Here is a 16,642-nt window from a genome sequence, read left to right as displayed (position 1 = left end):
ATTATATGTTTAGTAGCAGATTTAATTATCTAAAATGTTTTAGTTAATTGGTATAACATTTCCTTAAAATAGCACTAATAATGATAATAATAATAATAATAATAATAATCTCTATTAAACTCATATATCTATATATTTGATATTTATCTAACTCATATCTATCCATCTATCTATCCATCTAACTCATATCTATATAATATATACATATATGTATTTATCTATATATCTCATATCTAAATCATATCTATTTATCTATCTATCTATTTATCTATCTATCTATCTCAAAACTATATATCTTTCTATATCTCTCATATATATCTCACATCTATATATCTATATTATGTCTATCAATCTATCTATCTCATATCTATCACCTATCTATCTATATCATATCTATATTTCTATCTATATCATATCTATATTTCTATCTATATAATATCTATCCATCTATCTCAAATCTATCTATCTACTATATCATATATATCTATCTATCTCATATCTATCTACTATATCATATCTATCTATCTATCTCATATCTATCTACTATAACATATCTATCTATCTACTATATCATATCTATCTATCTATCTATCTCATATATATCTACAATATCATATCTATCTATCTATCTCATATCTATCTACTATATCATATCTATCTATCTCATATCTATCTACTATATCATATCATATCTATCTATCTACTATATCATATCTATCTATCTATCTCATATATATCTACCACATCATATATATCTACTATATCATATCTATCTATCTACTATCTCATATCTATCTACTATAACATATCTATCTATCTACTATATCATATCTATCTATCTATCTATCTATCTATCTACCTATCTATCTATCTATCTCATATTTATCTACTATATCATATCTATCTATTTATCTCAGATCTATCTACTATATCATATCTATCTACTATATCATATCTATCTATCTATCTATCTATCTATCTATCTTTCTATCTATCTCATATCTATCTATATGTTCATATATCTCCTATATCATATCTGTCTGTCTATCTATCTACTTACAGAGTTGTGGCTATATGTATACAGTATGTCAGTATTTCAGCTCCTTGCACTATAAATAAATAGTCATCACATCATTCAGCCCTCAGTAATAGCTATTAGTCGGTGAATACTTCTTATCCCCCGCTGTGTCGATATTCATATCACCACTATAAAAATCACTCACACCAGGATGACACAATTTATCATAAGCAATTAAAACGAATATATATATATATATATATATATATATATATATATATATATATATATATATATATATATAGTAACCTTTATGGTGTTGTACTGACACATTATAACGAGTCTCTCTTCTACATGTAAGCCTTCCGGGTGGACGTTATGTGTTTTTATATATATATATATATATATATATATATATATATATATATATATATATATATATATATATATATATATATATATAATATTGGTGTAATGATTCGCCATCCATACACTAACACACATGTGTAGAATAGGTAACGAGTGCCCTGAGTCACGGACTAATATTGTGCCTGTGGTACCTCGCTCTCCCCCTGATTTTCTCCATAAACACCATCCCAGGTCCTCTTATATCACATTTTAAACCTCCAAATAAAATCACTTCAGTGATACGGTAATGTCCTCCTATCTGCAAGTCCCAGACTCTGTCTCCTCCGCCCTCTGCTTTCCTCTAGGTAGAATTTACCTTATCACCATATATTCACACATAAATACTTCCAGATACCAAAGCTATGTACTCCCCAATAAGTCCGCGACTGGTAAAAGATACAGTCATCTTTACCATATACGTATATGCACCTAGGGAAGCAGTCACACTGAATAGTCATATCGTTAGTTAGATGGTACAGTTCGAAATTAAAATGGAGAACTTGATACAGTTATTTCTTAAAGGAATCTTATAATCATACATATTAAATACTAGACAATATGTACATATTACACAAAATACAAATATATATATATATATATATATATATATATATATATATATATATATATATATAGATAGATATATAGATATATATATAGATATATATGTGTGTATGTGCTTGTTTTCATTTAATTTGTTTTCAAGTGGATTCAAATTGCAGTTTGTACTGCAATTGTTTATGTACAAATACTTGTTATAAATATATATATATATATATAGATAGATAGATAGATAGATAGATAGATAGATCGACAGATAGTTATATACATATATATATATATATATATATATATATATATATATGTGTGTGTGTGTATATATATATATATATATATATATATATATATATATATAGATCGACAGATAGTTATATACATTTGAAATAATATATGTGTTTATGTGTGTATATATATATATATACCGCCCTTTGCACAACTGACGTTGGCAGCCATTCAGCAAACACATGCATGTAGATAGCACCGTATACGGTACCCCAAGCCCACATTTGCACAAGTCCATGTATATGATATATGAGGGTAGGAGCACACGAGCTGTGTTTTGCCATATCAGCCTTTTGTTCACAGCCCCAGATAGAGGTTGCTGTTTTTCTGAAGTGGTTTCGTTCGTCGGATTTCGTGCCTACCCCCCCCCCCCCCCCCTCACACCCCCCCACTTCCAATTGTATGTAGATGATTACAGACAGTGAGTCAGTGAGAATCTAGACATCTGCTCCTCACATGAATGCGCTCCCCGCACACTGAACACTCAGCCAACATGCTCTGGAAATTAGTGGAAAATGTCAAGTACGAAGATATCTACGAGGTAAAAGACTCTGTTTTATCTTTATTTTATCCCCCAGCAGCCTAAATATTTATCCGGTTCTTCTGATAGACTATTCCCTGAGCCAGTGCTGTGTTATGGGTCTGTATTGTGTTGTCTTCAATATGCAGGGTCCTCTCATTTCCATTCTTACAGTCTCGGATGTTATATTATATATGATTATCAGAAGACATCGATTGAGTCATTTTATTCCATTGTAATTGTCCAGTTCAAAAAAACTATCAACATCTAAAAAATTAAACCAGTGTTAGGATTCTCCATAAAGTTTGGATAGATAAAACTTTATATATTATATTTAATTCGTGTCATTGTGTCAATTGTTTTATTGTTTTGTTAGTTTTGGAGATAATCTTTATTTTCTGTGTTGTTGATGTGAAAAATCGCTGTCAGGTTATAACAATGGACATTAACTTTAAAAACTTTTGGAAGGCTTTCATTTTTGAGTAGTTTTATTGAATGGACCCTGTAATATTCAGAAGCCGTGCATTATATGTTTATACTTTATAACAATGAACGTGTGTGTTTGCTGTGCTGTGGGATGGGGTGAATGGAATTATTTGGGGAAGTGAGACCCTGACAAGAGTGAGTGTGAAGAGAGGTCAATCCGGCGTAACCCCTCAGCTACTGATTGTAGTTAATGTTTAAAGCGGACTCAGACAGTTTCACGATTACTCAGGATTTCGGGAAATAAAGCAGGAGATTACTGCAAATCCTGGCAAATTACATCCTGTATTTCATCTAATTGGGTGAAAACAAAAAACTGCTTGGATTGTGCCACTGCTTTGATAAAACTGCAAGTGGCTGGAGCAGGGGCTAAGATTAATATAATGTGGGGTATTCACAAAAGATGCTCTTTAAAAAAAAAAAATAGCATTTGGAGAGACTGGATGACCCCCCCCCCCCCCATCGCTGCAGGCAGCCGGCTCCCAGATAAGGGGGATGTTTCTGCTCTCAATAGCGCCAGTCACGCTAATTATCAGCGGAACGATAGGCACAATTCGGCATATGCTGAATTAGTTCCGCGCAATGCAAAACTCTCTACCCCTCTCTCTGAGCCCTTTTCTCGCTCTCTCTGCCCCTCTCTCTATCTCTCTTTCTCCTCTTTTCCACTGCCTTAATCCCACTGCTCCATTTAATTTCACCATCCTTCACTCTAACTCACAATTAGTTAACTATTACATCCATGATCCCAATTTTATTTTACGCTTCTTCCACTGTTGCGAAGACTCAGCCTTGTTTTAGGAATCTAGTGTTTCCCTTGTTATAAATGTCTCTATGCTAATATACCATCTAATAATGCATTATATAAATGAACATATATCATCAATACAGGGAACTGTGTTTAATCTGGGGCCTATTTCCGTGCGCTTCTGTGTCCTGAGCCACATTCGAAATGAATTTCCTCCAAAGATATTTTAATATCCTTAAGCTTGAATGAATTTATTTGGCGCACCTAACGGGTTAAAAGGTGTAATTTTCTACAGAAAATGTGTATATCAAACAAGTCTGTTACGGCGACCAGGTTACTCCTTAGCTTGAAAGAATTTATCGCCAGGAATAAAATGTTGTTTTTCTGCAAAAATATGTAGCAAACAAGCAGATAATGACGGGCAAGGCTGGTTTTGCCAGTTCGCAGAACATCAAAAGACAGTTGAAAATTGCCTGTGGCTGAAACTAGAAATTCACTTTCTTAAGAAAGAAAAAAAAAAAAAAAGTAAAAGAAAAAAAAAAAGTTGTTTGTCAAGTCACGCACATAACGCGCTATTGCGCATCGCTGCGCCAAAATCGCCTAGCAACATATTTGTGTGTACGGGGAGATGGATAAACCTTTGTTTATTTGTTTAAAAGAGAAGTGTTAATCACTAAGGGCTATTAGCAAGGTATAATTAAGTGAAGGAGAAGGAAATATTTTTATTTAGCCTCTAGCCTCACTTAGTAATGATTCCATAATCTAGTGCGGCAGTATGTGGGGCGCACACTCTCTCCTCAAACTTTAATTGACACTGTTCATCCTACCCTGGTAAACTTTTTTTTTTTAGCCAAGACGTCCTATAGCCAGCCCCCTTGTCTGATTACATCTAGTAATTCTCCACTGAATGAACGTCACTTACAATGGTAGGGGAGCTATAGAGCTGAATGTAGCTTCACGCTCCATTCTCCCTTTACAGAAGTGGTGTAATATTAATAGTCATGAATATCAATTATTATGAGGCGGTGTAGACCGGCGGTAGGAAGGGGCGTCCTAGCATTCCGAGTCTAGCCTTGGGTAGAAGAGGATTACATCTGGAGCTAAGAGGACATACTCAGAGAGGGAGAGAGAGAGAGGACAATACATATTTCTTCTTTTGGGGGCATTTTTTTTTTTGATGGATAGTTTTGGAAATATCTCAAGAAGTTTTGCAGTGTTTCCATTATATAGTACACTATTTTATTTGATTTAACTGTTGCAAGGCATTGCGATTTGCCCAGATGTTAGTCCACACCTATTCAGCTATGGTGAGTTTTCATCCATTTTTTTTTTTTCTTCAATTCAACGTTTTCGCTTTAACGCCTTTGGCTTAGTAATTTAGGGCAATAATTGTAGGCTGCAGCTGGCTCTCTCTGAATTCTTATTATCGGTGTGAGGTGGACCAGAGTCAGCTGGAGAGAGGGGAAAAACTTCCCAGATATTGCTGCTGGCGATTTGGATTGAATTTTTCATGATCTACCTTCTTTTCGCCTATTTTCCCAATCTGCAGTAGCTGGGAGAGCTTAAGCTCCTGTTTGACTTTTATATAGAATCACTTCGGAGATTCGAAGGATATTTAGTAATAATTGTAGAACGTTCTATATTTATTTATTTTTCTTTCACTCTGGAGTTTTGAACACTTCTATAGCTTTTTTTTTAACCCGGTTATACGCCTGTCCGTTTGGCACAGGTTGGCAACTTTTGGACATAAATTGATTTTGACGCTAAAAATTTCTTGACTTGCTGTTTTCTAAGTAGGACATATGATATGAATAACTGGGGGGAATTTCACAGTATTCTGATTAATTGTAAACATCGATGTTTTTAAACTTTACTTTGCGTTTTGTTACCTAATAAACACATCTCGATTTAAAACAAACTGAATGTCATTTTAAAAACAATATTTTTAAAGAAACGCCACAATATTTTTTAACTATTTTTATTTAGACATTCTGGAGTTTATAACAATACATTTTAATGGTGTTGATGTACTTAATGTGATGTTACTATTTATTTTAAACGAAATAATAATTCTTTTTAAGAACTTTTAGGCTTTTTTTATTTGTTTTAAAGAATGGTCAGTGATGACTTTGTCTCCTTTCGCCCACAGGACCGCCATGACGGTGTGCCCAGCCACAGCTCCAGGCTCTCCCAGTTGGGTTCAGTCTCACAAGGACCCTATTCGAGCGCCCCTCCGCTATCCCACACGCCTTCCTCGGACTTTCAGCCCCCTTACTTCCCACCACCATACCAGCCGCTGCCCTACCACCAGAGCCAGGACCCTTACTCTCACGTCAACGACCCCTACTCCCTCAATCCTCTGCACCAGCCCCAGCAGCACCCCTGGGGGCAGCGCCAGAGGCAAGACGTCAGCTCGGACTCTGGATCTCTGTTATCGCAGCCCAGGGCGTCTCTCCCCCAGCTCTCTGGACTAGACCCCAGGAGGGACTACCACTCGGTCAGGCGGCCAGATGTGCTCCTACATTCAGCCCATCATGGCCTGGACTCCGGGATGGGGGACAGTCTGTCCCTGCATGGGATCGGCCACCCCGGCATGGATGATGTCCAGGTATGCAGCATATATCATCATATAGGGGTGTGTATACATATATATATCAATATTTATTGAAATTGGTACATATCTTGTTAAGTGTATAGTTGTAAGTTGTAGCTTGTTCCATATACAAATATATGTGTGTTTATATACTAATGGTTGAAGATAGTTCAAGATACAGTTCCTTGCTGAAAATATGATAGTTCGATAGATAAATATGAGATGGATAGATCGATATGAGATAGATATGTAGATAGATAGATAGATAGATAGATCGATATGTAGATAGATAGATAGATAGATTTTATAAAACAAGTATTGGTGACATATCACATCAGTTTGCTAATATTGCAAATTTATTTTGATCAAAAATATTGAATGTGACCCAAATAAAACACAATGCAGACATTGTATTCATCCAGTAAATGTGCAGACAGAATTTCATTTTTTTTGTGCAGACCTTTTATTAGATGTTGAAATGAGAACAAAATAAGTGTTTTTAAATGTCTATTTATCATTGATAAAAGTTTTCAATAATTGCTAGTTATTAAAACGCCGTTGCCTTTACTGTGTAACGTTTTATACCATGATGAGAGGTGTTGTTTATGCAGTTTTACCGTTTTGTCAATGCTCATAGTCAACTTCATTTTAACTATACATTCAAATATTTATTTATTTTGTGTGTGTGTGTGGGGTGGGGGGGGGTGGGGGGGGGTCTACTATTTTTCGTTGACTGGGACGGGAAAGAATGACAGAAGCCATAACATTTCGGCTTATAAGTATCATGGTGTAATAACACTGCTAACTTAAAACAAGCCACAAGTCAAAACAATCAGATGTCTGTTTATAAACACAAATCTGATTGTGGCTTTGTAGCGTTCAAACGTGACATTGCCAATAACGCAGAACATACATAACAAATACACCACTTATAGCTCTCATCTGTGTGTTCTGAACCCAGTTATAGCAAAGAGCTCATGTTATAGCGTGATCGGTGCAAGGAGCTGACGCTGCAAGGTTTAACCCCTTGTGTTCCCCCCAATGCTGTGCTTACTAGCAGAAAGTTGGGTAGAAGTCTACACCCCTCAGGTGACCTGGGGGACACAGACCCTCCTGTATGGCTTTAAAGTAAAGAAGTATAGTAATTACAAATCTCAGTTGTTTGTGCCATGTTTCTGCGTGCAGTCCTAATTAAATCTTTACGATCCTCTCAGTGACTATTAAGTGCCAACATGCTGGGTACATAATCCCGCTCAAAAACCCAGCAGGCGACTGTGATTAGATAGGAAATCAGACAGGAGTCTTCTCATTAACTACAACAACTTATCCCTGTTACTGATGGGAGGTGGGTATTACCTGCTACCTGGAAACCCCCCCTACACACAGCCTATTAGGTGCCACATTAACGAGAGACCCCAAATAGGGACGGAGAGTATTGAGGGAGGCTGGTAGCAAAGTGTTCAGCACACATCTGATAAGGAAGCAGAAATGGTGGCTATTAACCCTTCAGAGGCCGGGGGGGGGGGGGCAGGGGGGCAGCTCCGGGGCTAAATGTGACCACTCACAATTTTTTTTTTTATTTACTTGACCTCACTTCCCAAAACACCTCTACATGTACCATGGGCCAAGGGGTTTCATACTCTGCAGTGACTTTTATTTCAATTGAAATTGGAGCATTTTAATTAGTTATAGCTAACTTAGGGCGATTGATCACTTCCACCTAAAGAGTTATCAAATGTAATGAGGAATGTGGGGGGAAAAAAATGTTTAATCGATAAATGAGATTTTTTTGTTTCAATCAATAACCCTTATAAATATTATTGAAAAGTAGTTATATTGTTATCGAAGAGTATTTATATTGTGTGTATATATAGATACAGCGTAACAACTCACAGGGGTAACAAAATAAAACAAAGAACGTCAAATGCTTATAAATATAATGATTGTTCAGCATCAATACAACTGCCAGTCTATCTGCTTTATCACGCATAAAGGTGTATGTCTATTTTGCCTAAAGAATTGGCAACGTAAAAAAATGATCATTCAAAGGTTATTTATTATTTGATATGTACTGTTTTTTTTTCGGGGGGATCGTCCCCATTCTATATTAATATCTATTGTATACTGTATATAAGGATCTTTAGAATTTATTAAATAATTTACTATTATTATTAATATTGTCGTTGTTTTTAGTCTAATAATATTTATTACACTATTTACATTATAGCTAATCTAATGACACAGGCATAAGCCGTACATAACACACAGATCATTACCCAAAAGAATTTATAATTGCCTGTTAAACTTAAACCTCGCATAATTGGCCATGTAGATATATATATATATATATATATATATATATATATATATATATATATATATATATATATATATGTGTGTGTGTGTGTGTGTGTGTGTGTGTTTGTGTATGTGTGTGCATATATATATATATATATATATATATATATATATATATATATAGATAATTATTTGCAACAACTCTCTCTCTCTCTCTCTCTCTCTCTCTCTCTCTCTCTCTATATATATATATATATATATATATATATATATATATATTAGGATTTAGTCATTAGTTATTATACAGCTCAACGTAAAATCGAATAAGGAAATATATTTCAAAATAAACACTTTTCATTTGTTTACCGAGTACAGAGAGTCTTATTTAAATTTCGATTTATTTAAACTGAGCCCTGGCATTAAATTATGCAGTGGGGAACACGTGAAATCCATTGATTTAGCATAAGATTGCAGAGAGGCAGAATCCTCTGTGTAATTCAATGTTTAACAAGATAAGAAAATGACTTCCTCAAACAGACACTTCACAGCTGAATTTTTTTTATATTATTATCAAGCAACATCATTTAGATATATTTCATTTCCACGGCGTGTCCATATGTGTTGAATAATATACAGTGTCCTGCCGGGTTAATATAAATGGAAATTCGTGCACTTCATGATTTATAAATACTGTGTTTTAATATCTCGCCCGGTGCTGCTGTTAATCTCTCTTGGTTTATATTCACAGTCAGTGGAAGATGCTAATAACGCCATGAATCTATTGGATCAGTCAGTTATCAAGAAAGGTATGTATACATGCAAGAGGAACCCCAAAATAATATTATAATAATTGGAATATAATGTATGCACCGTGGTCATAAGCACTAATGTATACTATTTGGATGGAGTGGATATGAGAGTGAAAATGTCCCGATTTTTCATTTAAGATAACAAAACGGAGGGTCTTTTAATTGTGTTATTATGATTTAAAATGGTTGTCATATTATAATTGTGATTTAATGAAATATATATATAAATAGGCATTTTTTTCTTGATTAAATGGACGACTATTGCTAGGATTCCATCCGCCCTTTTAAATATCTGACACATAAATTATATTTACCTCGAGCTTTATAACATATTACCCATTTGGGCCTAATGAGTTTAGTATTAAAACACATGCGCAGATTGGAGACCCTGATTTACTTTGCCCCCAAATATATCCCACTGTTCGTGAGTGTGTGCTCTTAACAAATGTTTGCAGTCTCTTATACAGCTGTAAGCAAAATAATTAACTAATTCAACTAATTAAATGTAATTGCAATAACTCATTTTTGGCTTATTGCCTTGTATTCGTTTTATTTTTTTTGTTCCCCCCTCTACATTTGTGTGACAAACACTGGCTATGCATGTCATTGACAATAAGGATTTGCTGACTGTCAGTAACGCTCTCTTGTCTCACATCCCCTAAACCAGGCATTAAGCTCATCAATCTGTGCTTAGAATAATTTATAATTAGCAAGGCCCGGGTGTTTAATTGTAAAGGGTCTGTGAAGCATTGTTTTAAATATAGAATGTCGTAAATGGCGCAGAAACAGGATTACAAAGATTAACAAACATCAGATGTAATCTCATACATATTCTGTGTGTGTGCGTGTGTGTGTGTGTGAGTGTGTGCGGGTGTGTGTGTGAGTGTATGTGCGTGTGTGTGTGTGAGTGTGTGCGGGTGTGTGTGTGAGTGTATGTGCGTGTGTGTGTGTGTGTGTACATGTGTGAGTGAGTGTATGTACATGTGTGAGTGAGTGTGTTTGTGCGTTTGTGAGTGTGTGTGTGCGCGCGTATATGAGCGTGTGTATGTATATGTGTGTGTGTGTGTGTGTATGTATATGTGTGTGTGTGCAGTTATGTGTGTGTGTGTGTGTGTGTGTGTGTGTGTATACAGCACACACATACACATTCACACACACAGCACCATTTAGCTGTTCAATTTGTGGAATCACATTAATTACTGATATTAATCAATCACGTATCATATGGAGCAGTAAAACTTTACTTTGGCCCTAGCCCTGTAGCCGACATAGTGGATTTGGGATGGTCTAGGGCTTGTCTTGTTTACCTGTAGGAAATCCAGTGTTACTTTCTCACATTTGTATCTGTTCATGGAAGTGGCTAGAACGCTCCCATCATTTCTTTTTCGCCACCATTGTACATAAATTGGACTTTGGGTCACGAGGTGACCCGAATATAGCGCTAACGTTTATCGCAGTCTTTCCTGCAGTTATCACGTTAAATATTAGCGTTCTAGCAGTTAAATAGGACAGTGACAGAGCAGATGTAATGCTTTTTTATTCTTCTCATGGGTACAGCCATGTTTGCCTCTACTGATCCTTAGTGCAGGCTTAGGCACCTTGCTGCTATTTAGCTGCTGTGGAACTACAAGTCCCTGCGTGCCCTGATAATTAAAGGCCAGATTGGGAAACACGGGCTGTCCACCTCTGACTTGGAATTCTCTCTGCCACTAATGGATAAACAGATATACACCACTGGGTGTACGGGGGTGCGCTTGTCTCCCCACTGCTGATGGAGCCCTTTTAAACCGGCAATATCGCCTGTTAAAAAATTGCAGAAATCTGTGTTAAGGTCCATGAATTAATTCTGCAACAAATCCTATTTCGCCTAAGGTCCGGTGTGGCCGCCACGGACCATTCAGTCTGGCTAGTAAACCAAACTGCAATTCAGAATTGTCCCGTTTACTAAAGCAATGGAGAGAGGTTGAAAGCTAAAGTACCCTCCAATAATCACCCTGTGAAATAATGCCTACAATTAGCATCATTGATTTGATACTGTATCAGAAGATCTGATTTGTTTAAACATGTGTAAATTACGTTGGGCGTAGATGCGTCTATGGACTAACATGAAACGCAGTTTCATGAGCTCCTCAAACGCTATTGACCACAGAAATACGTATGAATGGATTTGTGTCATAATATTAACGCCCGGCTATAGTGCTAGTAACTATCAGCAACAGAATAATGCTAAATATTTAGAAAAGCGTTATTGCGTTTCCAGGTAAATATGCATTTTTGGTCTGATCCCAACCACAGATGTTTGCAGGTTGATTAGACCCCGAAAAGGCATTATTATTCACATCTGAGACCGAAGCTACCTGCAGTACAGATATAATGGATGCATAATTGTATTTTCTGTACCTGTTTCTCTGTAACAAAACAGACAGTTCTTGCAGGGATGAAGGCAACAGTGTAGAACTGTACAATGAATTTGGTTTTTCAATGTTTATCATTGCATGGAGAGAAAAGCTGTAATGATTTTCTGACTGTTACCCAGCTGCAAACCAAGAACTATTGAGCTGCTAAGTACACGACCTACATTGGTTTTACAATAAAGGGGCTGCTGTACTGTTCCAGAATCCAGGTCACTTAAGACAGAATTCAATCCAAACAATTAACAGTCAAACCTGTCATTCCCTGTTACTCTGTGGCTAATGCATTGCACAGCCTAAGCTTATACGTAGACTGGGGTTGGTGGAGGAAAGGGTTAATATTGGGGGCTCCATACAAAAAAATTAGGGATCCGCAGCTCAACAAAATGTCCTCATCCATTATTATTTTGGCAAAAAAAACAAACCGTTCTTGTCTTGTTTTTCTTGTTAAAGAATGTAAAACGCCCTTCCAGGAATAAACTCACACCTCTGAATCGCCATTTAATCAAAAGCAAGCGCCTTTTTTGAATCATTTTACTCTCAATGAGCACACAAATAAATGTTCATTGATTTAATATATAAACAGCGAAAGTATCAGACTGGAGTTCCAAAAATAATAATAAAAAATAATAATAATGTTGATAGTAATAATTTAGTCTCTGGCGAAACAAGCTGGGGATTTTAATTCTAAAATATTATTAGAATCTGGCATGGCAGGCTGAGACTTGTAGTTCTACAAGAGCCACAGGTTGGAGGTCTAGGGTGGCAGTTCCATCTGTAAACGAAAATGGTTATGAATTAATTAATTGATTGTCATGAGTTTCAGCCCCCTCCAAGCAATTCGGGGGAGGGAGGGGGGGGGGGTCAGTGTTGCTGCCTAGCCTGCTACTATAAATTGACTGGGTGGCACAGATCAGTGGATCACCTCTGTAGAGGTCCTATGTCATGTCCGCCCACACAGCAGCCGGATTATTCCTCCCCCCTCGTTATACTAGCTATCTCAGTTTAGCTGACGTTCCAGGAGTAATTTAGTTAAGAGTAAATGAGTTGTTCCCAGTAGAGAGAGCGAAGGAGTCGAGTTTAGGTAGCCAGTGTGTGATAAATGTCTCTTTCACTTGCAGATCTCCTGAGCTCGTTTAAGGCTAATTTTCTATATGAGCCCCCTTTGTGCTATTAATGCAATACTCAGGGACCGTGGCCCCCCCTGTTTCCTAGCTGGCCCATTAGCGCCACCATTAGGCAGCAGATTCTGTGGGGATAATGGAAGGGACACTTAAGACCTAGTAATATGTATTGGCGGAGGGTGGTTAATACGATTTGGAGGGTCTGGTCAATGAGCAATCAATAAAACAATAATGAGAAAGATTCGCTACATTAACACATCCAAATTCCAAGCAGACATTAAAAAATCATTGGGAAAGTCTCCGTGCCATTAGGATTGGAGGCTGGAGAGTGTGACATTAACATAATATTTACTATAAAGCCACACATATGCTGTGTCAATATTACTTCCTACATTAATATCTATTACATGAGGTGCAGGAATCAAGACTTCTTTAACAGAAGTAAAACATGATTAATGGTAGAATTAACTGCATTTATGTATCTGCTGCAAAATATTTCTAACGATAGACAGACAACAGTATAACAATAATATTTATTATTTTGAATAATATTAATAATAACATTAATAATAGTTATTATTATTATTATTTTTATTTATTATGTTTGATCAATACAGCTCTTATATCCATCAATCAGAACCACCCTATTCATTATATATTTATGCGATAACATTTTCGTTTTTAATGATTACATATGTGTTATGTAGTTAGATATTATATATATTGTTACGTATACATTCATTCCTGATGTTATGATCCTCATGTATTTACGACGTATGTCATTTTACGCATTTATTTATCTCTAAATGGTATATTAGGTATTTATTAAGAATTTAGTTCTTTAGTTTCTCTAGTCGATGTTGTATAGTAATTGCTAAATGTTATTATGACTGGAAAGGGTAATTCAGTCCTGGAAACGTTGTACAAGACCCCCTTTTTCCCATTTCCCCATCTGCCAACATTTTTGGGGGTTAATATAACGCCGGTTTGGGCAAAGCAGGTTAACTCTTTCGGAGCCCAGCGATGGACGCTCATGGGTGAAATCTCATTTTACTAGGCTGTATCAGGGCGCAGTGTTTCTGGGAAGGGGTTAATATATGCACAGAGACTTTAAACATGGGGGAAAAAAAGCGAGATACTGACTGTTTTCCATGCTCCATTTCCTCACTATTTCCTGCTGTCCTTCCATAAACCCATAATTACTAATAAACCAACCGAGCATGGCCCCCTCATCGCTGCAGAGACAGAACAACCCAACATGATCTCTGGGATTAGAAAATTACATGGAAGCCTCGTGTAGAGGACTTCTCCAAAATGCATTATTATTATTTACATTAAGGAACCACAAAATAAATTAAATAAAGCCTGTTCCCGAGGGGGGTTGTGTCAAATTTGTCAATAAATTCACTGGAAACAACAACAACAAAAAAAATAACTCTGAACATTGTTGGCCTGTGGGCTCGGGCAAAAGTATACAACAAGATACTATAATGTAATGCAAACGCAGGTGAGAATTGCTACCCGATAGTGACCTAAAAACTCACATTTCTTTTATTTTATTTCATTGCAACCATAGATTTCTCTTAAAACGTTTCACTTTAATCATTTCAGTCAGTAATCCAGTAATAATTCGCCAGGTACTGATTCCTGGGAAGGTGACTTAATAACAATCGATGCGATTCCTATCGTTACCCGGGTCCTTAACAAAACGCGGCTGCTACGTTCTGGGCTGCGTTTTTTAATTCGATACATCCTGACAAATGTAATGGTAAATAAAAGATACAATTGTCACAAGAGGCTACAATTCAAAATAAATAGTTTTCGTATTTACAACAGAGGGGCTGTAGATTGTAATGTATCACCGGAATGGAGTTAGTTACCTTTTCTTCTTTAATTATACCTGATCAAATTTGTATTGAAAATTAGCATAGCCCACTGTGATGTTGGATTATATTTCCCAGTCTTCCTAAAAGCAAAAAAAATTGAGATAGTAAGCTTGTTAGGGCAGGTGTAAGGTACAGCGGGATGTGCGAAGGAACCATTGTAATAATAATTACATACAATAATAATAATATTAATAATATTAATAAAAATATTGTATGGATCAATGTTCACATTACTGTAAATTATAAAGATATTAGAGGTCAGCTAGGATACTGGCCCGCAATTTCTTGCATTTATATAATTACAGAACTTTGTGGTTTATATTCTTGTAATTTACAGTAGTGAGGATATTTTATCATTTATAATTATTATTATTATTATCCTTATTATTTTATTATTATTATTATTATTATTATTATTATTATTATTATTATTATTACTGAGGATAATTAAAGTTAACGCAATAATATGATCCATGTCATTAGCAATTTGCTATATATTATTCCACCACCGGTCATTTTACAGTGAGATAATGGCCATAATTGTGTTTTTTTCCCCTTCTACTTAATGTGATTATTTTGTCCATTTTCCAGGAACGTTTAACCCTCCATAAAACAAAGGTTCTTACTCTATTTGTTGTAATTATCTCCAATATATAACACATTCGCTAACAAACCATATAGAACTTCCATTGATTTATTCTGCACATAGATATATTGTATATCAGTCCTAAGCTCAGCCAGAACACTGTGTTTAGATGGACTCATTATCTCCTTATGGATTCTTTAGTACTGTGAGTAGCTGGACTTTTGGATGAGGCTGAGCTAACCTTATCCTTGCTGTCTCCACAGTTCCCGTCCCCCCTAAATCTGTGACCTCCCTGATGATGAGCAAGGATGGCTTTTTGGGAGGGATGTCAGTGAACGCCGGCGAAGTCTTCTGTTCTGTACCAGGTCGCCTGTCCTTGCTCAGCTCTACGTCCAAATACAAAGTGACAGTGGGAGAAGTTCAGAGACGCCTGTCCCCCCCGGAGTGTCTCAATGCCTCTCTCCTGGGAGGTGTACTGAGGAGGTGAGTCTCAAAGCCGGAGAGGAAGGTGTTAATCACCATCATCAAGGGGGGGAGAGAGGGGTTTGATGTCTTTTCAAGTGGTCACATAAAACTGCTGTGAAATCTACACAAGTTTTCTTATCCTAGTGATGACGCACAACTTGATATCCACAATTGTGCATTGATATATCTTAGCCATCAATACAATCTACAACAAACACATAGCTCACCTATTGCAGCAGACCTGTCATGCACCTGCTCCAGAAATAAAACAAGGAGCTCGATCTAATAACCAGGTTCTGGGCAGACTTTTGTGGAACTACAAGTGCCATGTTGCTCTGTCGACCTTTAATGATCTACCACCGTGGGCTAGTCAGTTGTTGCAGAACTGCAAGGCCCAGCAGGCCGTCACAGCCTCTTATAATATGGTTTGGGCAACTTACACCTCTGCCAGGA

At 36.4% G+C, this 16,642-nt stretch overlaps 1 protein-coding gene across 4 annotated transcripts in view; it reads left to right on the top strand.

The window, feature by feature from the left end:
• Positions 1-2,705: 2,705 nt before the first annotated feature.
• The window catches only part of TFAP2B (transcription factor AP-2 beta), a 28,840-nt gene continuing 14,903 nt past the window's right edge, over positions 2,706-16,642 (top strand). The window contains exons 1-4 of one of the 4 annotated variants that reach the window (XM_075201231.1): positions 2,706-2,810; positions 6,167-6,625; positions 9,657-9,714; positions 15,988-16,207. In XM_075201231.1, the coding sequence (XP_075057332.1) occupies positions 2,730-2,810; positions 6,167-6,625; positions 9,657-9,714; positions 15,988-16,207 (818 nt within the window). In that variant the 5' untranslated portion in view covers positions 2,706-2,729. Of the gene's footprint in view, positions 2,811-4,925; positions 5,325-6,166; positions 6,653-9,656; positions 9,715-15,987; positions 16,208-16,642 lie in introns of those variants that run through there. The other 3 variants (XM_075201229.1, XM_075201232.1, XM_075201233.1) reach the window with 3 other exon arrangements.

Source organism: Mixophyes fleayi, chromosome 3 (genome assembly GCF_038048845.1).
Source record: "Mixophyes fleayi isolate aMixFle1 chromosome 3, aMixFle1.hap1, whole genome shotgun sequence".
NCBI lineage: Eukaryota > Metazoa > Chordata > Amphibia > Anura > Limnodynastidae > Mixophyes > Mixophyes fleayi.
This window is presented reverse-complemented; position numbering and strand designations above follow the sequence as displayed.